This window comes from Rhinatrema bivittatum, chromosome 2 (assembly GCF_901001135.1).
Source record: "Rhinatrema bivittatum chromosome 2, aRhiBiv1.1, whole genome shotgun sequence".
Lineage (NCBI taxonomy): Eukaryota > Metazoa > Chordata > Amphibia > Gymnophiona > Rhinatrematidae > Rhinatrema > Rhinatrema bivittatum.
Window position 1 is genome coordinate 155,337,226 of NC_042616.1, and position 23,591 is coordinate 155,360,816.

Here is a 23,591-nt window from a genome sequence, read left to right on the forward strand (position 1 = left end):
AAAGATCTGTGCCTGGCAGTAGCTGGGCCCATGGAGAGATGTCACTGCAACTGGACTAGGACTGAGTGGTGACAGGAAGGCCTGGGCTGCCTCCTGCTAGGCCAGTGTTTCCCGGAGGCACCCGTAACCATTTGGGTTTTCTGGTTATCCATAATGAATATGTATGAGAGAGCATGTCATACATTGGAGATCCAGGGTATGCAAATCTGTTTCATGCATATTCATTATGGCAATCTTGAAAACCTAACTTGCTTAGGTGTGCTTCCTGGACAGGGTTGGGAAACACTGTACTAGTCCACATCTTCTGGCAACAAATTTCAGAGTTTAATTGTGCGTTGAGTGAAAAAGAATTTTCTCCAATTAGTTTTAAATGTGCCCCCTAGTCCTTCTATTATCTGAAAGAGTAAAAAACCGATTCACATCTACCTGTTCTAGACCTCTCATGATTTTAAACACCTCTATCATATCCCCCCTCAGCTGTCTCTTCTCCAAGCTGAAAAGTCGCATGCACAGCTTAGAGGGAACAGTGGTTACTTGTATAAGAAAAATGGGCCAACAGGGTGAGCCTTGTGGTCCTGTCTGCTGCCATAGCTTTCGTTTTCTGTGAGCACGCTAGGAGTACTAGTCAGTGTTTGTATTTAAAGAATCATGTTGAATCTTTTTTTTTTTTTAAAGATTTAATTGTCCTGCTGTTGACAATTAGGTTTTAAATAGGGGTATTTGATAGAAGTCGTATGCCAGCTCCTCTTATATAATAGCGGGTGGTAGCTTGGAAACAGGTACTTTAATTTTCAAATGTTAGGCGCTGAACCAGACAGTGTTATGTTTTTAAAAGTATAGTAATATTTGCTGGGCTGTCAGTGTGCACTAATTTAGAACAAAATATATAAAATCACTTTTGTTAGGCCTTAACTACTCTAAGTGTGCACAGTTTCTAGAGCAGATGGTTTTAATGTTTTGAAAAAAGGTAAGCTTCCCACAAAAATGCCACTGTCTAGCAAATCCCAAATAGTGCATCCAAATGAAATATATGGAATGCTACAAATGATGTTGTGAAGAGAAATTCTACAGGTGGGAACATTTTCTGGAGTAAACAAGGAAGTGCCACAGGTTTGTGAAGAGCTGGAAGAAATATTTTGAACTACATGTATTGAGAGCAGTAGGAAATGACATCTTGCTGGAGCAGGCTTGCTCCCATATAGTGTCCCTCTAATGTGTGTTTTTTTTGTTTTTTTTTTGCATGAAGCAGCACAAGCATGTGGCTGTGCCTGGAAACTGGAGCCTCGGTTCTAGAACAATGGTTATGGAGCAGACCTAATGAAACAGTGTCTACATCTGGAGCACAGATATGAAACTGACCTGTGTTTTCTCTCTCTTGTCTTTGCAGTCACGTTGTCCCACATCACACAGCTGGTTCTCAGTCATAACAAGCTCACAAGTAAGTGCATTTTATATTGAACGTGTTCAGCTTGCAGGTTGGACATCTGTACGAGAACAACTCTGTTCTGACCTCCACCAAGTGAACTCAAAGTGTCATTTTGGTTACTGAAAATGTCTACTGTAGATAAAGCAATATTTATAGCAATGATTTGTATTTAACCCTTAAATCTATGGGCATGTTGATAATAGAGATGGGTCAATATATTGCAGCGCCTTTTTTCCATGGGAGAGAGATCCTCATTTTAACTGGATCCAGAATCCATAAATAGGTATACATTCTGATTTAGTAGCCCTTCATATCAATCCAGATTACTGAGAGAACTGTAATTTATGAAAGGTAAAACTCAAGCAAGTTAAGTGAGGTCCTACATAACAGGTGAGCACTGAGAAATTAGGTGCTGCTGTAGCCCATAGATAACTGTTTGTAGCTCACCGTTCTTATAAGGGTGGTGGCCTTATAAGAAGCTGGGTGCATTCTTAATAGCCATTCACCTTCATGGGTTTTAGTGGCAGTACAAGCTTAAGTATCAAAGTAAGAACATAAGAAAATGCCATACTCGGTCAGACCAAGGGTCCATCAAGCCCAGCAACCTGTTTCCAACCGTGGCCAATCCAGGCCATAAGAACCTGGCAAGTACCCAAAAGCTAAGTCTATTCCATGTTACCATTGCTATTGGCAGTGGCTATTCTCTAAGTGAACTTAATAGTTACAGTTTATTTGAGCAAGTTGATGGCTATGCTAGCCTCCCCTAAACCAGCAAAAGAAAGCCTTTGGCGGTATTGCTCACAAGATGACAGAGTAGAAGTAAATAAATAGACATTGACTAAAACATTTTTGCCTTTATGAATTAAATTTAGCATACTATTAAATTTTAAGCTGTGGGACACCATTTTCTCTTCTTGGGAGCTACCTTCACTTTATTCTCCCCTCCCCCCCCCCCCCCCCCCCCCCCCCCCCCCCCCCCCCCCCCCCCCGAAATCTTAGTTATCTTAAATATGAACATTTCTTACCCCCCCAATTTAACATCCTGTCTTTCTCAAAACTCAGGGAAGATGCAGAATATACGAAACGTCTTACAGCTTTAGTAGCAGAAACAGCAAAAACAAATGCTTTCTTCTCCATATCTGTACTTCATGTGCTTCATAGGTAAAAAACCATAATTGCACCCCATTTCTCCACTTTCGTGAACAGATTGCTCACATTCCTCTTGGTGCTCTGTTCACACACGATCTCTTAATTGCCATACAGCTTTCTCCCACTGTTCAAGGCAATGCAGCATCCTTCCAAGGCATCAACAAGGGATCCCTGGCCCAGCAAGCTTAAAGCCTGCTGGACCACCACAGACGCTTAGGCTCTCCATGGACGGTAGAGCCCCAGTTTGTTTCTGTAAGCTTTGGGATCAAATCCTGATATTGTAGCTATTGCCTGTTTGGGTGGACAGCACTCCTCCAGCCTCCCAGGCCTTTCCCCTTGAGAGGTGAAAACTCCCTGCAGAGCCTTCGCTGTAAGGGTAAGCACTCTGGGCACCCCAGATTAATGGTGGCAACTAATGAATCTCTTCTGTTAGCTCTTGAACAGATAACAGTCTCAGATATATTGTCTTTAGAGGAGCCACTTCCCATTATTGCTTAAAGGGGGATGCTGTAAACCACCCAGTATTAATATACATGACCTACCTATGGGTTAATATATACACACAAGGTTAAATGACACTCAAAACAATGAGATAAATCTTTTTAAAGGGTCTTGTGGGGTTCCTGGCGCGCACACATGGACGCCAGATTTCATATCAGTACGCGCAAGGGGTGGTGGTTATTTTATAAGAAAAACGTGCAGTGATGCGATTGGGTCTTTACCCAATTCCCTCCTAGTCTGCTCCCCCCCCGCTTAACTAACCTTCCTCCCTCTCCTCCCCGATCCCTTAACCTGACCTACCTATCTTTTTTTTTTTTTGGTTAAAGAATTTACCTGCTCTTCTGAGCAGTAGTAAGTTTTGTGCACTGGCTGGCGCTTCCCTGGGACAGGGCCTAATGGTACTGCTCTGGCCCGCCCCTTTTTAATGGCCCAGAACTTCCACTCATACCCGGGAGCTACGGGCTTGGCTGGGCTGCTCTGAAAATGCGCACAGGGCCCGCCCACGTGCATATCTCCCAGGATTTCCGTGTGCCAGTATTTAAAAATTCCCCCTGTATGGTTCCAAAATACCATGACATTTGAAATTATTTTGGATGACCTCTATCACTGCTTGGTTTACTTTTCTAATGATTTTGGTTTTATTCTAATTCTATATCTTGTGCTGGCTTAATATCTGACATTCACCAAATCAAGGAGGAACCGTGCCAAAAAATTGCAAGATTGATCTCTCACCAAAAATGATTTTAAATTTCCAATTATTTAAATTTTTGATATGCCGCATCAGAACGCCAGTAGACGTGTTCTTTATTCTTAAGAACCGTCCGGTTTTTTAATCACTTGCAGCGAGTTTGTACTGATGATATGCGGCTTGTGCAGTGGCCAAGCTTGCTGATAAATTTTACCAGTGTCCCAACAAACCCAAAGGTGATATCCACTCTAGACCAGACTGTGGCCAGTGTTCCGTTACAGGTTGTAGCTTCATCAGGGGTAGGTAAAGATATTAAAGGTGTTCTGTAAATGTAATGAACATACAATCAAACTTGGAACCTTTCAAAAATTTATTTTACTTAGCTTTTCAGATGGAGAGACAACCTCTTATCTTTGGATGCTGAGTCTCTAGACAGGTTTACCAAATGCGGGACAGAGACTGCATCAAACCAGTTCGTGAAATTAAATAGCCCTCGGCTGAATTATGAGATGACGTTTTCCAAAATCTGGTAGTCATGGTAGCAGACACCACCACGTCATTTACAAAAAGACGTGTAGATCCAATGAAGTGTTGTATTTAAACGACAGGTCCAACGCTGTTCAGCCTGTAATAGTGACATGTTGAAGTCTCCTCCTCGCCATTTTGGATGAAGTTGTTCTAAAACGCAGGCTTTTAAAGAGTCAAAAGAATGTGCTAATTCCAAACAATGAGAGACGAGTGGTGTTGTCAGGCGACCTTTATTTAAACATGAGCAGTGTTCTATGAGTTGTGTTCTCAGGGAACGTTTAGTCTTCCCAGCATACCAAAGGTTATATGGACATTGTAATAAATAGATAACTCTGGTGGAGGAACAATCAGTGTTGTGTTTAAAAACTAAAGTAAAGTTAGATTTCGAAAAGAATATAGCAGATGTCTGAATCATTATTCCACATACTGAACAAGACCTGCATGCTGTGTGTGAACCAAAGGAGGTGGAATCATCACATATAGAGGAGTCTGAATGGACCAATTGATCTTTGAGATTGGTGCCTTGAGTATAGGTGATCCTTGGTATATTCTGAAACTCTTTATACAACTGTAGTATATGCCAATTCTCCCTAATAATCTTTTTCATTGTGTGTGACATGGAAGAGAGAGGCAAAATGCAGGTTAAAATATCCGTAGTATCAGCGGGATGCGGTTAAAACAGCCATTCTCTATGAGCAAACTTTGCTCTAGTGTATGCTCGTTTAATGCAATGTAAAGGATAACCTCTAGCTTGAAATCTGGCACTGAGAACGTGCTTGTATCTGATAGTCAGTCATTGTAGTGCAAAGGTGACGAATTTGAAAAAATTGACTTACTGGAAGGTTTTCTTTTAATGAACGTGGATGTGCACTGGAAAAATGTAAAAATGTATTACTTGACACAGGTTTCCGATAAAGAGTAGTGATGAACCTTTCTGGTGTTTTAGTAATATCCAAAAAATGAATGCTGGTTGTTTCAATGTTAGCAGTGAAATGTAAATGGGAATTACGTCCATTTAACCAAATCAAGAAAGACAGTAGAGTTTTCAATATCAGACCATAGAATAAAAATGTCATCTATGTAACTTTTCCATGTTATAATGGACTGTGGAAAAGGATTGTTGGCATATATCCATTGTTCCTCAAAGGTGGCCATGTATAAATTTGCAAGATCTGGGGCCATGGTGGCCCCCATTGCTGTTCCACAAATTTGTTGGTAAAAAAACACCTTCACAAGCAAAAAAAAAAATTTGTCAAAGCTATTTTCAATAATGATTGAAGAAAGGATGATGGAATCCGATGGGGACGTGATCGAGTTTCAAAAAAACAAAAGGCTATATCCATGACTTCGTCCTGCAGAATGCTGTTGTAAAGAGCTTCAACGTCAAGGGTAACCATCGTCAAATTTGAGATATCGCCAGTGTATCCTTCAAGAAATTGTATCATTGTTTGGGAGTCCCTTATTTAAGATCTTTGAATAGAGACAAAAGGAGCCAAGAAATGATCGAACTTCAACAAAGGTTCCAGAAGAGAGCCTCTGCTAGAGACTATCGGTCTCCCAGGTGGTTGTGTGATGTGCTTGTGTATCTTGGGAAGAATATAAAAAAACTGGAACCACTGGTGTGTGTGGTTTGGTTTTTTTTTTTTTTTTTTTTAAACAAAAAAGCTGCCTCTTGACATGTGAGAGAACCTGATTTCTCACCATCTGTAACTATAGTTTCAATCTCATTTAACAGGCAATCAGATGGATCTGTGGCTAAAAGACGATAAAACTTTTGATCTAGTAGTAGAAGATCAGGCCCAGCAAATACTAGATTAAAAGACTATAAAACTTTTGGCCACTGATCCATCTGATTGTCTGTTAAATGAGATTGAAACTATAGTTACAGATGGTGAGAAATCAGGTTCTCTCACATCTCAAGAGATGTTGAAGCGCTTTTCCCGTCGATAGCAGGGCTGAATTAGCCATGCTGTCATGGGATCTGTCCGTCAGGTCCAGAAGGCGGAGCTTGATAAAGCAGAGGTTAGACTTTTAGTCCCTCTGCGGCTGCGCGTGGTTTCCCGCGCAGGAATAACAGAATCACCTCAGTCTGTTTTTCCGCGTGACAGAACGCACGCGGAGCTTATCTTCTCGTCAAGAAAATGTCAAAATCAGGATTCAAAAGGTGCCGATGCGGCAGAGTAATGGCGAAAACAGACGGTCATGACCGCTGTTATCGCTGCCTCGGCATCCATCACAAAATAAAAGAATGCGAATTTTGTGCCAAAATGTCACCAAGAGCACAAAAACAGAGAGCCTACCGCATTCAAGAGCTTTTAACCACCTCGGACCCTTCTGAAGTCCAGTCTTCACCGGGACCGGTGAAGACGGGTCATCATCAAAAGAAAAGACCGACTTCCTGTGGAAATATCTCGGAAAAAAGCCAGGGCTCTGACTTTACAAGGGGTAGGTCCCCTTTTCGAGAACCACACTCTTCATCTAAACGTGTCAAGCACGGCGCAGGGCGTTCCTTACATCCAAGTAAGTCAGCGCAGGGTCATGCGCGCCATACTAAGGCGCAGGAGCACACTTCGCCCTCTTCGTCGGCGCAGCAACGTAAAAAAGTTGCAAAACCGCACAAATATTCTTCTGCGCATTCAACAGCGCACCCTTACTCTGCGCAACCGGCGCCGATGGTGGATCTAACGGGCGCAGCACAACATACCTTAGCGCAATCGACGGCGCCGCCTTCTGCGCAGCCGACTTCATCCGCGCCAGTAACACCGCAAAGATCTTCTACGGCGCAGGCCACTGCGCAGTCTACGTCAGCGCAGACCACTGCGCAGTCTACAGCGCAGTCGGCGCAGCAACAAACGGCGGCGCACTTGCATCTCCATTCTACTGCGCAGCCGGCGCAGCATATTTCTGCGCAGCAGGCGCAGCACCCTCTTTCGGCACAGATACTTTTGCAGAGTTCATCTATCCATGAGCCGGGAAATAGAGAAACATCTATTATACCCACGGACATTGTGAAGTCTGCAGGGACCCAGTCAAAATCTCTTTCTATTAAACAAAGAATTCAAGAGACTACACAACAGCCAAAAGAGTGGTATTCCCTTTCGGGAAAATCAAATCGGGGAGAATTAACACAAGGTGTTCAGTCAGTCCTTGTCCACCGTAAAAGGAAACATCATTCCTCTCATTCTACGGCTTCATCCAGCTCCCATATTACTTCTAAATCCTCATCTCACAAACGTAAAAGACGGCATAGCTCACACACCCGAGCTCACAATCAACGAAAACGTTTGCATTCTCATCATTCTCCACGTAGCCCACCGACGTCTAAAAGATCTAGTCGGGTGCAGCCAACATCATCAGTCTCGTCTTCACAGTCTAAATCAATTACTAAGACATCGAGTTCTAGATCTCCGTCTTATCGGTCAGGCTCACAAAGTAGAACCCATACTCCTGTGCCTCCATCTCCTCCAACGCAACCTGCAATCCAGGCTAGTAATCGGCCGCAAATGCCGAAACAAGCGAAGGAAGCTTTTTTCCAGCTTTCTCAGTCCTTGTCTGGGTTCTTTGAGACTATGGAGTCCACTTTCACCATGCCTCCGCAAGATAGTCTACAAACTCCTGGTAGTAGTTTACCACAAGTACTCTCGACGCATCAAACCCAGCCACTATCTCCTGCTTCAATGCATAGTGTGTCGCCCTCATTAAGCGCACATAAATTTCAAGATTATCACTCACCATCGCCATCCCTTTCACCTTCCTCTTCGACGGGGTTTCCCTCGGATCCTCTAGAACAACCGGCAGAACCATACTCGCCACCGGAAGATCTTACATATCCCAGATTTTTAGAAAAAATGGGACAGATCTTGAAATTGCCACTACAAAAGGAGGCTGACCCACGTGCTGAAACCCTAGGTCTCCTTCGTATTTTTGATGCACCAGGTGAACCACTTTCTATTCCACCACATGAACTCCTTCACCAAGTACTCCTAAAGTCGTGGGAGACACCTCAATCGATCACAGCGGTTTCGCGAAAATCTGACTTAAAATTCAGGATGAAGAAGGAAGCACCATATTCCCTTCCACAGCTTCCACATGATTCCATTGTGGTAGAGTCCGCTATGCAGCGGTTTAAGAAAATGAGGTCACATTCTTCATATCCCCCAAATAAGGATAACAGATATTTAGACGAAGTCGGACGAAAGATTTTTCAAAATGCTATGTTGACAACCAGAATTTTGAACCATCAATTTTATATGGTTCAATACCTTTATGATTGTATTCAGGCAACTAAAGGTCTTTTATCATCATCAGCTACAAATCCCCCACAAACATTACATGATATGGAAGAGTGTACAAGACATCTCCTCCGTTCCATTTACGAGGGAATGGAAAACTCCTCACGGGCATCCGCAGTCTCCATCGCAGCCCGACGTACGGCGTGGCTTCGTTCGAGTTCGATCCGAGAGGATGTCCATCATAAATTGGCTAATCTCCCATGTATTGGAGACAATCTTTTTGGATCGAAATTACAGGAAACCGTGGGAAAACTCAAAGACGAGGCCATGGCAGTTCAGTCACTGCAATCATCTACACCGTCTCAGTTTCCTAGACGAGGTTACCTTACTAATCGACGTTCGAGTTATGGTCGTAGACCTTACCGGTCCTATCAACCATATAGACCTCCAACTTATTCTAATTACCAGAGACCACAACAACAACCCCAACAGTCTCAAACATCACGTCGAGGTAGGGCCCGTGCCCAACGACCGCAACAGCAAAGCTCAACGACTGCTGCTAAACCAGCTCAGTCTTTTTGAGTCCACAGCCACCACTTGCTCTCCATGCACCACCAGGAAAGATTCAAGCATGCTTTCCAAAATGGCAAAACATAACATCCGACCAGTGGGTGTTACAAATCGTCCAAACAGGTTACCAGTTACAGTTTCTTCACAAACCGAAACTTCCCGTTTTTCCCCCACAGCAGTATGCCAATTCCCAGAATCAGATACAATCGGAAATTTCATCCCTTCTCCAAGTAAGAGCCATTCACAAATTATCGCAAACCCAAGTCAACAAAGGGTTTTATTCCCCTTACTTCCTTGTGCCAAAGAAAACGGGGGGGACAACGCCCCATACTAGACTTGAGAGAGCTCAACAAATTCCTAGTACGGGAAAAATTCAAGATGGTGTCTTTGAAGACCATTCTTCCCCTACTACAACCCAACGATTGGATGTGCTCCATCGATCTCAAAGATGCCTATACCCATATTCCAATCCACTCCAACTCCTGGAAATACCTATGCTTCACATACCAGAACATTCATTACCAGTACCGTGTTCTCCCCTTCGGTCTATCTGCGGCCCCCAGAGTCTTTACCAAATGCATGGTAGTAGTGGTGGCTTATCTTCGCAAACAAGGCATGACAATTTTTCCATATCTCGACGATTGGTTGATAGTAGCTCAATCAAGAGAAATGTTGCTGGAACATCTTCACCTGATCATCAACTGTCTACAAGAATTGGGGTTGGTCATCAATTTCGCAAAATCCCATCTCCAACCCACAAAACAGTTAATATTCATAGGAGCCCATCTCGACACCACACGAGGCAGAGCTTACCTTCCGAAAGAAAGACAGCTCCTGTTACAACCTCTTCTTCAACATCTTCAAAGAAGTCAGACTGCGACCGCGAGACAATTATTAGTAGTATTGGGACACATGGCAGCAGCCAATTTTACAGTATCCAACACCAGGCTCCATATGAGACGGCTTCAATGGGGATTAAAACGTCAATGGAAACAACATATTCAACCATTGACTCACATGATCACAATTACTGCAGCAATGCAGCAAGACATCTCGTGGTGGATGAACCCTACCGTACTTTCCAAGGGAGCTCTATTTCGCACTCCGAATCACGACTTAGTCCTGACAACGGACGCCTCAACAAAGGGCTGGGGAGCCCATCTGGAAATCTACGAGACACAGGGTCTCTGGAGTCCGGCCGAACAACTGCTACAGATCAACTTATTGGAACTCAGAGCGATCAGGAAGGCGCTTCTCACTTTTCAACCTTATCTGAAAGGTCGCAGAATAATGATTTATACGGACAACCAAGTGGCCATGTTCTATATCAACAAGCAAGGAGGAACAGGATCCTGGACCCTATGCAAGGAAACCCTGTTAATATACCAGCATGCACATCTCCACTGCATTCATCTGCAAGCCACTTACCTTCCCGGAGTAGACAATGTGAGAGCGGACAGATTAAGCCGCATTTTCCATCCTCACGAATGGACGCTTCAAGGGGAAGTCGCCCAACATGTATTCAATCAGTGGGGAACCCCAATAATCGATCTCTTCGCGACGGAGAACAATACACAACTCCCTCGTTTCTGTTCCATACGGCCCAGTCTCCACAGAGAAGCCCAAGACGCTTTCCTACTGTCTTGGTCGCGGGATCTACTATATGCCTTTCCTCCAATTCCTCTTATATCAAGAACAATACAGAAATGCATGGAGGACAAAGCCTCCTTAATCCTCATTGCCCCCGCGTGGCCTCGTCAACCATGGTACAGTTTTCTCCTCCGCCTATCGCAGAAACCACCGATTCCACTTCCACGACGTCCGGATCTCTTAATTCAAGATCAAGGGACATTACTACACCCCATGCATGCCTCTCTTCATTTGACAGCATGGCTCTTGAACGGAGCACTTTAATCGATTATAGGATCTCCAACCGTGCTCAATTGATTTTGTTAGAATCCAGAAAATTATCCACCAGACGAAACTATCATTACAAATGGCATCGCTACTCTCTTTGGTGTACTAAACACAGTTTGCAACCAATCACTTGTCCTCCAGAAAAGTTACTTGATTATTTATGTACACTTTTTGACGCTGGGTTAGCAGCATCCTCAATTCGTGTGCACCTAAGTGCAATCTCAGCTTACCATGGACTATGTAACAATGCCTCGATATCGACACATCCACTCCTTTCACGCTTCATTAAAGGACTGTATCGACTCCGCCCACCTGTCTCTAAACCAACAGTGCCGTGGGACATCAACACTATTTTGGAGCGTCTCATGCTACCTCCCTTTGAACCGCTAGATGAGGCCCACCCCAAATACTTAACATGGAAGGTGGTTTTTCTGGTGGCGGTTACTTCCGCACGACGTGTAAGTGAATTACAAGCACTAGTACATTATTTTCCCTATTTGCAGTTTTTTTCCTCAAAAGGTTGTTCTCCGAACACACCCATCTTTTTTACCAAAGGTGGTTTCCTCTTTTCATATTAACCAAACCATTGAACTTCCTACATTTTTTCCCTCACCCCATTCATGTGATAGGGATAAGCAACTCCACACTTTGGACTGTAAACGTGTGTTACAGTGTTACCTGTCTAGAACTCAGGCTGTTTCCAGACCCTCACAGTTATTCCTTTCATACGATCCTAAAGCACCGGGTATTCCGGTTTCCAAACGAACCATTTCTAGTTGGATTGTCCAATGTATTCAATATTGTTATAAGACTCATGATTTTCCTTTGTCTTCTACACCTACTGCCCACCAAGTACGAGCTTGGTCTACTTCTTGGGCACATCTCAGTAGTGTCCAGCCAGCAGACATTTGCAAAGCGGCCACATGGACATCACTGCATACTTTTACTTCGCACTATTGCCTCGATCAACAAACCTCACAAGATGCTAAGGTTGGACGAGCAGTGTTGAACTCTTTATCACCTAATGTTACAGTGACTGCCACATCGTCCGAATCACGTACTGCAATAGCAAAAAATTAACGTGATTCATGCTTTGGACTCCCATGACAGCATGGCTAATTCAGCCCTGCTATCGACGGGAAAAGCAAGTTTGCTTACCGTAAACGGTGTTTCCGTAGATAGCAGGATGAATTAGCCATGCTGACCCACCCTCCTCCCTGGCAGTCACTACGTCTTTGACTTTACAGCTTAATTACAGACTGAGGTGATTCTGTTATTCCTGCGCGGGAAACCACGCGCAGCCGCAGAGGGACTAAAAGTCTAACCTCTGCTTTATCAAGCTCCGCCTTCTGGACCTGACGGACAGATCCCATGACAGCATGGCTAATTCATCCTGCTATCTACGGAAACACCGTTTACGGTAAGCAAACTTGCTTTACACCAGCATTCCGCAGGACGAAGTCATGGATATAGCCTTTTGTTTTTTTTTAAAATCTATCACGTCCCCATCGGATTTGGTGATTTTTTTTTTTTTTTTTTTTAGCTATAGGACCGTAGGAGTGCTCTTTGTTTTTGTTTTAATATCTAACATCACATTTGAGAATGGGCCCTTTTGTTCCACTGTTAGGGAAATTGTTTACTTCGGTCTTTTCTTTTTTTTTTTTTTTTAATCCAAACCTTCTTTGATATGCAGCAATATCAGTCTGCCCAGCTCCATCTTTACAGGAAATGTCCTCAAGTAATGACATCCTGATGTATTCTGTGCTAGTTTCTTGTATAACTGCTAAGGCTCATAATTGAAGTACATAAGTTTTACAAGACAATTAGAAAAAGATGCTAAGGTTTTTTTTTTTTTTTCCAACTTATCCATAGTTGAAATAATGCACTTCTACGGTACCACCATGAACTTCTAACACAATCAACCCTCACTAAAAGCCATGTAGGTCTAGACTTCTCCCTACACACACGACAATCAAGTGAATGAATTAGCTTGAACTTTAAATTAAAAAAAAAATAGAAAATCCAATGTAAATCTGCATTGGAGTAAAAGACTCTCCCAATTCAAAGAATCTGCAACAGATTGAATAAATGCCATTTAATTCCCCCCACCCGACAAATTTATTAATTTATAAACTGAATAGCCAAACCCCATTAAGCACATTTATTGCAACATTACATTTTTATCATCATTGAATTCTTCAAAGCAAATGCTTAATGACCTCACAAAGTACTTAAAAGGGAATTTCAGGAGCACATAAGGATGCAAAAAAATAAAATAAAATTATGAAGTTAAGGTCAAATGTCATTGAAATAAGCATAAGGGTGTTGGCTTTCTAACCTCCTATCATATACAGGTCCTCTAGATTGTGTGTAAATGCTATCCGCTCCCCAGGCTTCCCTTTACTAAGCTGTAACAGTGTTTGGAGATAGTCTAACATTAGACCATAGGATATTTAAACCCACTGTAACTGCTGTTTTTTCATGGCCTTGATGAAGGAAATTTAGCTCTTTAAAGCTCGTCAGGTGTATTAAATTAGTGTAATAAAAAGGTATTACCTTCAACTCACTGCTTGACCCTTTCTTTTACATATACAGTATGTGGACTAGCAGTCTGATACGATTTTGGTAATTTAATCAGTTTAACAATTCTTATGTTGACAAGTTTTTATCTTACAAAAAACTCATGTCTTTTTTTAAACATTTTCCCCATGTAGAACTTTTCACATGCATTGCATATTTACACACAGAGCACATCCTACAATTTGAAGAACTTTGTGAGCTCATTAACAAATCTGGGATATGTCTTATTCACTATAGTATATAACTATGATGCTACAAATCTTTTAAAATTCAGTGCAAAAGACTGGATACACAGAGCAGTGTTTTTCTAGAATCCTTAATCTTTTGTGGAAGCATGTAAAAATTGTCATAAATCTAAGAGCCGTACAACAGACGGTCTGTATTACAACCCCGACCACAAATAATAACTCATAATTCCTTACATGGGGTAATAGCAATATTACATATTACACCAAATTATAAATACATTAATCCATTCAAACATACATATAATAATTAAATGTTATATTTACTACAAATTAGAATAGTCTTAAAGTATACATATACACATACATAAATCTCTATATATCATAAAATCACTATTTTCATAATAGTTGTTTGTAAATCAGTAACCCACATTTACCCATCATTCATTCAACAACCCCTTATTAAAACCACATAAGTATTCCCCATAACACAATACTATATCCCCATACCGAAATCCCACCAATTATCCAAATCTCCACTGTATGCCTAAACCCCAACAAGGTCCCTTGTTTTACCCTCCACGGGCTTCCTCAGGGTGTGTCTTAAAAGGCTCTTGCACCAGCACTGATCTAATGGCGTTGTCTGCTATTCACACCGACACCTGCTTGATCCAGATTGTCGTTCAAACATACTTCTCAGGGATTCTATAGCAAAATATTACATAAAAAATAAAACATCAAAAAGTCATCAACCTATCAACAAGCCATAAATACCAAAACACTACCAATATACCATGAGCGCAACCTATAATATATACTTCACCAAAACAACCTATTCAACAGATCCGGGAGGATTTTTGAGGTGAGATTACTCGCGCCCTGTGGCGAGTTGAACAAAAATGTATTTATTAGTGGAAGACCACGTCTCCACTGGTCTTCCAGTGGAGTGGGAGGCATCTTACTAATTCTGTAGAGGGGATTGGCTTAAGTTACCTGTAATGTGATTGGATAGTTTGAACCATGGACCCTATCTGATTGGACTCTGATATTTAAACATTGGGTTGGTGGGTGTCTGCTCATATGGATGATGGTGTTCACATCCAGTGTGGCTCCGGTTTGATAGCTTGTATTGAAAGCATTAAATTTCAACAATGTAGAAGGTGGGTACTGAATTTTAGTTTAAGGTTTGTAGGTTATTGATTAAGCTGATGTTTTGATATACTTTTTTGTTGTAGGTCTCATTGGGGAGAGTTAGTGTTGTATAGTTCTGCGATGCAAATTGAAGGTGTGTGATCTTATAAGCTACTCAGGTGAGATGAGGTAGGGGTTATTCCATATGTTATTGGATAGTTGAGACTTGAGTAAAGAGACAATGGTATATTAAGTGTTTGGTGTATTTACAGATAAAGGATGTGACAGATGGAGCTCGGCTTGAAGAATGTATCGTATCGTGTGAAGTATGTATCATAGGTTGCGCTCATGGTATATTGGTAGTGTTTTGGTATTTATGGCTTGTTGATAGGTGGTTGACTTTTTGATGTTTTTATTTTTTTATGTAATATTTTGCTATAGAATCCCTGAGAAGGATGTTTGAGAAGGATGTTTGAACGACAATCTGGAACAAGCAGGTGTCTGTGAATATCAGACAACGCCATTAGATCAGTGCTGGTGCAAGAGCCTTTTAAGACACACCCTGAGGAAGCCCGAGGAGGGTGAAACAAGGGACCTTGTTGGGGTTTTGGCATACAGTGGGGGTTTGGATAACTGGTGGGATTTAGGTATGGGGAATACTTATGTGGTTTTAATATGAGGTTGTTGAATGAATGATGGCTAAATGTGGGTTATTGATTTACAAACAGCTGTTATGAAAATAGTGATTTTATGATATATGGAGATTTATGTATGTGTATGTATACTTTAAGACTATTCTAATTTGTAATATAATAAAATTTAATTATATGCATGTTTGAATGGATTAATGTATTTATAATTTGGTGTAAAATTTAATATTGCTGTTACCCCCATGTAAGGATTTGAGTCATAAATCTAAGAGCACCATCATGTTTACAGTACTCAATGTCCCTTTTGTCTGAATTTAATAAAAGATCCAATTCCATTTTTGACAGGATGTTTTAAAAAAAACCAAAACAATTCTTCCTAACAAGTGTATAATTGTTTCCTATTTAAAACATGTTTTAATTGCAAAAATTGTTCCACTGGGTTTTTTTAATCTTGGGTTGGCAGCTGGATCCTAAGAATTTTAGAACAGTAAAGTCATTCTTTATAAAGACTATTTCATCTAAAATCTTGTATTTTGGGAATTAATATATACTTGAAAGTATTAATTCAAATGCTCGGTATCCAGTATTAATACATTTTTCAAATATTTCCTGTTTTAACAAATTATCAAAAATATCCATATTAGACATTTCCTTTTCTTTCATTAAAAAGTAAGAGGTGAATTTTAAAAGCCCGGAGTGTGCATCAGTCAGGATGTGTGTAAATGTCAGGCTTGCGCATGCCAACCACATTTTTAAAAGCAACCGGATACTTGTGTAAATACATTAGCACGCGTATCTTGAAAGTTTTTTCAAGAAGGGGTATGGGCATGAACCAGAGATGAGTGCATAAATATTTACATAATATGGTGTACACAAAGTCCCCTCCGGCATAACTTTGCTTTAAATTTTAACTTACATGGCATCCATAGCAGAAGTAAACTAGGCAGATCTGTGCAGTTTTAAGGGAATGGGCTAACTGGGAAGAGTGAAGGCTATCAAACCGGGGGGGAGGGGATTGGTGGACCTATCTCTTAACTGGGGACAAACTGATAAAATTGGGAATGGTGTTGATGTGCGCCAATATTTCCTTCCAGGAGTAAGTAGGGGTATGAAATCTATTTTTTTTTTTTTTTTTTTTGTGTGAGCAACACTTTTTTTTTTTTTTTAAACCAAAAGTTTTTTGAGCGCCAGTAGTAGCACTGCATTTTTGTATATAGCACAAAAAATTTGTGAAACCAAATAAAACCTGTGAGTGACGCTTTGAAATTTATGAGCGATTATGCGCTCAGCTTAGAGGGAACTATGGCGTGCACCCTGATTTACACAGTAGAAGTGGGATTTGCTTGCCCCATTTAAAATTTGGCAGACATGCAATGGCCAGTCTATTTTATAACAGGCACAGATAAGTTATAAAATGGCCACGCCCCTGGATGCAGGACGACATTATACACACAAATGTGCGCATGCGTGCCGGTTTGAAATTTACCTTCTTAGCTTAAGTCCCACCAGGTGCATAGGCAGATATGAGAGGGAGCACCCATCTCTGTGCCCCAAAATTGTAAATATTCAGCTTTAGGACAATTTGAACCTAAATGGTAAAGAAAATTCAGTTTGCTCTTGGTTTAATAATCCAGAATTTTGCATATATGTTATATTTTCCTAAAGTCCAAACCATGCTTTATACAAATAGGAAGATAATGGTCATCAGATTTTAGACATAAGTGTTATGGGAAGAAACTTATATTTGACATTTTTCTTAAAGGTCAGTATCCCTTAAGTAGTTGCTGCTATTGTTTCCTGTTAGAAAAACATCTGTATATTGAGAGGTAAACTATAAGAGTGAGCCAATCTGTGATACAATGAGTCTGGAGGTTTTTCTGTATTATGAGTCTTAAGTAGGCACTGGAAAGTTTGGGCAACTGATCTTTTTTCAGAGTAGAAAATTATCTTTATTTGCTGAAATGTAACTTTTGTTCAGGGTGGAGTACAAATGTAATGCTCACAAAATCTGATTCAACAGTGTGTACAAAAACATAACATAATACAACCACTTAAAATTATTTATATAAACCCCCTCCTCCCAAAAAAAAAAACCCCAACCTGGAATCAGTTACAATTTAAAATCCTCATTAAAATAATGTGGCTTTTAAATTTTTTCCTGAACACCTTCACATCCCATTTTTCCCATTCTTCAGCTGGTAAGGCATTCCAAAGCATTGGACCGAAAATGTCCAAGATTGTTTGCTGCAGCCTATATTCCCTTAAAGAAGGGACCACTAATAAATTTTGTTCCAGATGACCTAAGATCCCTCATGGGATTATAATACTACAGCTTTATTTTTTAAAAGACATCTAAGTACAATATCTTGTAAGTTTCCATACTGGGTCAGATCAAGGGTCCATCAAACCCAGCATTCTGTTTCCTAAATAGTAAATAAATCTTATGCTACTGGCTAATCCCTAAAGGGTAGATTTTAATAGCTCCGCGCGCACGCATGGACACAGATTTTTATAACCTGCACGCGCCGGCACATGCATGTTATAAAATTGGGCACATGCGTGCCGGATTTTGTAATCCGCGTGTGCATGGGAGGGAGGATTTTTGCACATATCGTGTGGTGATGCATTTTGGCCTTCCCCAGTTCCCTCCCAGTCCACTCCAATTAAAGAGCAGACTGGGAAGGAACTTCCCTACCCCACAGGTGGCAAACTCCAGTCCTCGAGGGCCACAAACAGGTCAGGTTTTCAGGATATCCACAATGAATACACTAGAGAGAGATCTGCATGCTGTGCCTCCAATGTATGCAAAACTATCTCATGCACATTCATTGTGGTTACCCTGAAAACCTGGCCTGTTTGAGGCCCTCGAGGACTGGAGTTTGCCATCTCTGCCCTATCCTAACCTCCCTTCCCCTCTCCTCCCCAACCCCTAAATATAATTTTTTTTTTTTTTTTTTTTAACCTTTTGTTGCTCAACTTCTGCTCCCGAGCTGAAGTAAGTTGTGCACCAGCAGCTGGGACAGCAAACATTGGCACTGTCCCGGCCTGCCCCTTCAAGAGGCCCAGTACTTCAGTGTGTACCGACCTTTACATGAGTGGCCAGGCCTCTTGGAAGATTAGCCCGGCGCATGTAAGGCCCAGCCACGCACGTAAAGGCCTGAATTTATGTGCGCCGGGCACTTAAAATCTGCCTGTAAGTCAATTAGTTTAAGTTTATGGACATCTCCTCCAGGAATTTGTCCAAACTTCTTTTTTTTTTTTTAAACACAGCTACACTAGCTACCTCACATCCTCTGGCAATGAATTCCAGAGCTTAATTGTGCATTGACTGAAAAGTTTCTCTGATTTTTTTTTTTTGTTTTAAATGTGCTACTTTCTAGCTTCATGGAGTGCCCCCTAGTCCTTTTATTATCTGAAAGAGTAAATAACTGATTTTATATTGACCCATTCTAGTCCTCTCATGGTTATTACCTTAAGCTGGACATGCCACTGGTTTGACAACCAGTGTAACTTGCATAACATGGGTGTGATGTTTATGCTACCCCACTATAAGCATGTTGGATAAGTTGCTACATACATATATAGCCCTTGTGAAGCCCAGTATAAAAACTATTACAGTAGTCCAACTGTCCAAGCACAAGAGACTTTAAAAATAAATGCCTGCATTAATAAAATTAATGGTCTTGTAATTTTTTAAGCTGAAATGTTATCTTGGAGACAGATTTCAAATGGACCCTAAAAGTTAACTTAGAATCCAGTGTGATGCCATAGCTCAGACACAATGGAGGGACTCCCCACCTGTAATGGCTAAGTTAGCCTACTTATTGATGGCAAAGCTAGTTTGCTTACTATAAATGGTGCTTTCTATAGATATTAGGATATATTAACCATGGAATATCTACCTGCCTCCTTGGAGAGTTGACTACATAGTTCTGCCAAAGATTGAGGAGACTAACAAGACAACGCCCATGTACGAACTCCTACACATGCTCAATAGAGCTCAAAATTCTACCAGCGTGGAGAGAAGTTGGTTTGGTGCTGCAGGATGACATCCACATTCATCTTGCTATCTACAGAAAACAGTTTACAGTAAGCAAATTTGATTTCAGTCCACCAAATAAACCCTCATTTACCCCAAAAGTGGTTTTTTTTGCACTGATATTTTCCCAATTTTGTTGTAATAAACAGTGGAATTCCCTGGCAAAAAAAATAAAATTAAAACACACATGAATTGCCTTGTAAACAGGAAAAACATTTGTCCTTTTAATATATTTAGGTAATTATCAGATTTGTTGAATTGATTTTTATCTAGAAGATCCAAGGTTGAGCCAAATTCATTTACTTGATTTGCAGATTTTTTTTTCAATAAATTAGGAAAATTGAGCAAATTACAACATTTAATTAAACTGGGACTTTTTCAGTTTATAATCTAATTGAATGTGTGAAGGCTTAAATGGTGCTGTTGTGAGCTTCTGCTAATTCACTCCCCTAAAGAAACGTGAACAGTACTGTTTGAGAAAAGCAATTAATTTTTAAATTGTGGTGTTTAGTTCCTTTTCAAAATACAGCTGCTTCATACAGAGGGCATATCCCCCTCTATTCTGCTTGCAGTGATCCTAGTGAATAGCTTGGTGCTTACTGGCATTTCCAGTGTTTTAATATTTTTGTGCTTTTTCCTTCTGTTGTGATTAACAAACATTTCTTTCCCCTCTTGTGCTGCCTGTAAACACTAGCATCAGCCTCCACGTTATAGTGATCTTTTTTTTTATTAAGTTCATGGTTTCAAAGGAGTAAGAGGGACAAACTTAGGTGTACATTTACTACGCTGCAATAAGCGACTAACATGCAAAAACCAATGTTTTGTGTGAGATTTTGGCCTAAAAATCACCCACTATTGAAATTATCTGGTTTGCATCCATAAAACTTACTAATGCATGCAAAGCAGCTAATATATAAGTAATCCTATTCAAATAAAATAACACAGCTTGACTCGGGGGGGGAAAGAACAAGCCACGCTATTCTAACAATTTAGGAGTTGTACAAAATTGATTCCAGGGGCAATGGGATACTAGTGTGCATCCTGATGGCTGCAGGATGCTTCTTAAAGGGCCTACTGTAGCCCAAATGCTCTCTCTCTCCTCCCTGAGGGTTTTGCAAGACCCCTGCACATGCCCCCACCCACCACCTCTAAAGGTGGCCTAGAAGTAAAATAAAATCATAGATTGCAGGTTTAAAACCATGTGGTGTTGCTCCAGCCCCCTCCCATTTTAGAAGTAGTTCCTGATAGTCTAGTGGCCCCCCCCCCCCCTGAAATACCTTTAGAAGATATCCCTTTTGTCTGTTGGGGCTTGGAGTACCCCCTAGGCTCCAGGCCAGTTGTCCAGCCTTTCCCTCATCATGTGATGGTGTACAGGTCAGCTGGTACCATTGCCATTTTGGAAAATGGTGTTGACCTGCTCAGGGTGTAGGGGGCACTCTGCACCCCACTAGAAAATAGGGATTACTTTTAAAGGTATGGGGGGTGAATGGGATGAGCCATTAGACTACCGGGCATTACTTCTAATGTTGTGGGGGGGGCGGCCTGGAGGGTAGGATGCTGCTTTGGGGGGTGGAAAACCAGCATAGATGATTATTGGAAGCTGGAGAGGGAATTATTTTCAGAAAGGGGAGGGGTTTGGATTAGGGAGTAGAGCATTGCTGCATGATTTTAAGTTTACAGTTTGTGATATATTTTTCTTAAGCCATCTCTAGATGTGGCGGGGAGGGGGAGCCTTAAGACTGATGGAGGACATTATTGTGCTTTTTTTGCTGTTTTACCACTATTTTTATCAGTTTTTTTTTAATCTCAGAAAAATATCATGGGAAACTTCAATATTTTTACTGAGGAGGAGCCGAATATTGCAGGAACACTGCCCCCCCCTTGCAGTAAAATATAACACCCTACTAAATGAGACCCTTAACGTTGTAAGCACTCTCTGGGGCAGGGAAATACTTAGAGGTGAATTTTAAAAGGCCGGCATGCGCGTTAATTAGGGAACACGCGAAGACGTTGGGCTTGCTGGCGGCCCGTATTTTACAAAGTGCCCAGATATGGGTGTAAATGCTGCAGCGCGCACATCTCAAAACCTTTCAGAGAGGGGTCTGGCCAAGAGCTGTGCACGTAAATACGCGCCCTGACGTGCTGAGGTCTCCTGCCGCGTCACTTTACTTCTGCTATGGATGGCGTTTAAGTTATAAAAGCAAAAGATGGAGCCATTGCGGAGGGGTTTGAAGAGTCTGGGATCACTGGGGGAAAGTACAGGCTGTCACACCAGGAGGAGGGTCTGGAGGGACCCAGCTGTTAACTGGGCAAACTGGCAACGGCGTCTGCGAGCTCCCCTTTTAAAATCCCTCCCCCCGACTTGTGTGTTAGAAGCGGGATTTGTATACCCATGCGTGTGGCCACTTAAAATTTGGCGCACGTGTGCAGGGCCAGGCTATTTTATAACATGTAAGCATATGTGCGTGTCCCTGGGCACGGGCTGACATACATGTGCCAGTGTGCAAACGCGTGCCAGTCTGAAAGTTACTGCCTTACTGTACCTGAAATACAGCTTACATTAAGCTTGGGTTTGGAAAGCAAACTACCACATTCAAATGTAAACGGGGAGGGGGATTAGATCGGATGGGGGGAGGGGGGATTGGGAGTGTCTGCTTATGGTAGTTTCCCAGACTCCTCTCTCTCTCCAGCTATAAGAAGTTGAGATTGGCTTGTGGAAGACAGCTTGAGCGCTTTGCTGCCTTTCTACTGTTTTGGTGTTGTAGTCTGTAACTTGTGGCTTTCCCAGCCTATAGCCAGTCACGTTTTCAGGATCCCCTCAGTGAATTTGCAGGAGATAAGTATGCATAGGTTGAAAGTGAAGTATATGCAAAGTAATCTCATGCATATCCATTGTGAGCATCCTGAAAACGCCACTGGTTGTGGGGGTCCCCAGCACAGGTTTGAGAAACCCTCTTCTAACACACACTGTTCCCTGCAACTTATCCATAGTGATTATCGGTCACTCTCCCAGTAGCCCATTTTTTTTTTGTTTGTGCTGGAATGATTTGTTCTGCTAAGTTAGAAAGCAGCAGAAATGAATTGGGGAAGCCAGGTCTGCAGGTGTTCAGTTTCTTTGGTGGTTATCCAGAGAATTGGGGACTGACTGGTGGAAGATGCAGTGTGCTCCTGGCTGACGAGCTCTGGAGGAGTAGCTTCTGAGAGAGGTCTAACTACTTTTGGAATTGGAATGGTTTTGATTGCTTGTGACGTATAGGGTTATGTTCTTGAGTATGTGGTTCCCCCGTGCAAATGCACATTTGTCAGTTTTGGTGATCTGTGCTAAGCAGCTCTGTTACTAAGGCTTTAATGAAAACTTTCATTTTCCATGTGAGCAGCGGCGCGGGCTCGTCCCGTGCCGCTAGCTATAACAAGGGGAGAGGTGCGCGCAGGCCGGGCCGGTGGGGAGAATAGGGGGTGGAATCAAGTAGGAAGGCGGGAGCCAATAGGAAGACGCCAGTGATTCAAATCACGGCGCTCCTATTGGCTTAGGGTCGGCAATAGGAGCAGGTTCAGTCTGGGCGGTTGGAGGAGCAGAGAGGGCACGCGATCGCAGCGGGGGTGTCAGGCATCCCTCCCTCCCTGTTATTGATTAAATGTAATGTTGAATGCAACTTTTGCTTTGAATGCTGTCGCAGTGGAGGTGGAAACCCAAGCCCAAGTTTAATGTTTAATTGTTTGATAATTGATTTGGGGGGGAGGGGGGCGAGTCTTGTGCAGTCAGGGGGGGGGGGGGCTGCCTAGGGGCTAAAGCTCACTGACCACGTCTTACCATCGCTGGGACGAGGCGGGGTAAGTAAAGAGGGCGAATTGCTTACCACTGGGACGAGGTGGTGAGTAATCAGAACAGAAGCAAAAGGGGGGACGGGGTCAGTTGGGCCGACATTGTTGTCAGCCACGTGTGTATTGTACAGGCTCGGGTTGGTGAAATAAACTGCGGACTTTTTTTTTTTTTA

At 42.0% G+C, this 23,591-nt stretch overlaps 1 protein-coding gene across 2 annotated transcripts in view; it reads left to right on the forward strand.

Annotated features, from left to right (window-relative positions):
- Window positions 1-23,591, forward strand: part of RSU1 (Ras suppressor protein 1) — a 371,478-nt gene that overhangs the window by 8,340 nt on the left and 339,547 nt on the right. For both annotated transcript variants that reach the window (XM_029588767.1, XM_029588766.1), the window contains exon 3: window positions 1,388-1,438. In XM_029588767.1, the coding sequence (XP_029444627.1) occupies window positions 1,388-1,438 (51 nt within the window). The remainder of the gene's footprint in view (window positions 1-1,387; window positions 1,439-23,591) is intronic.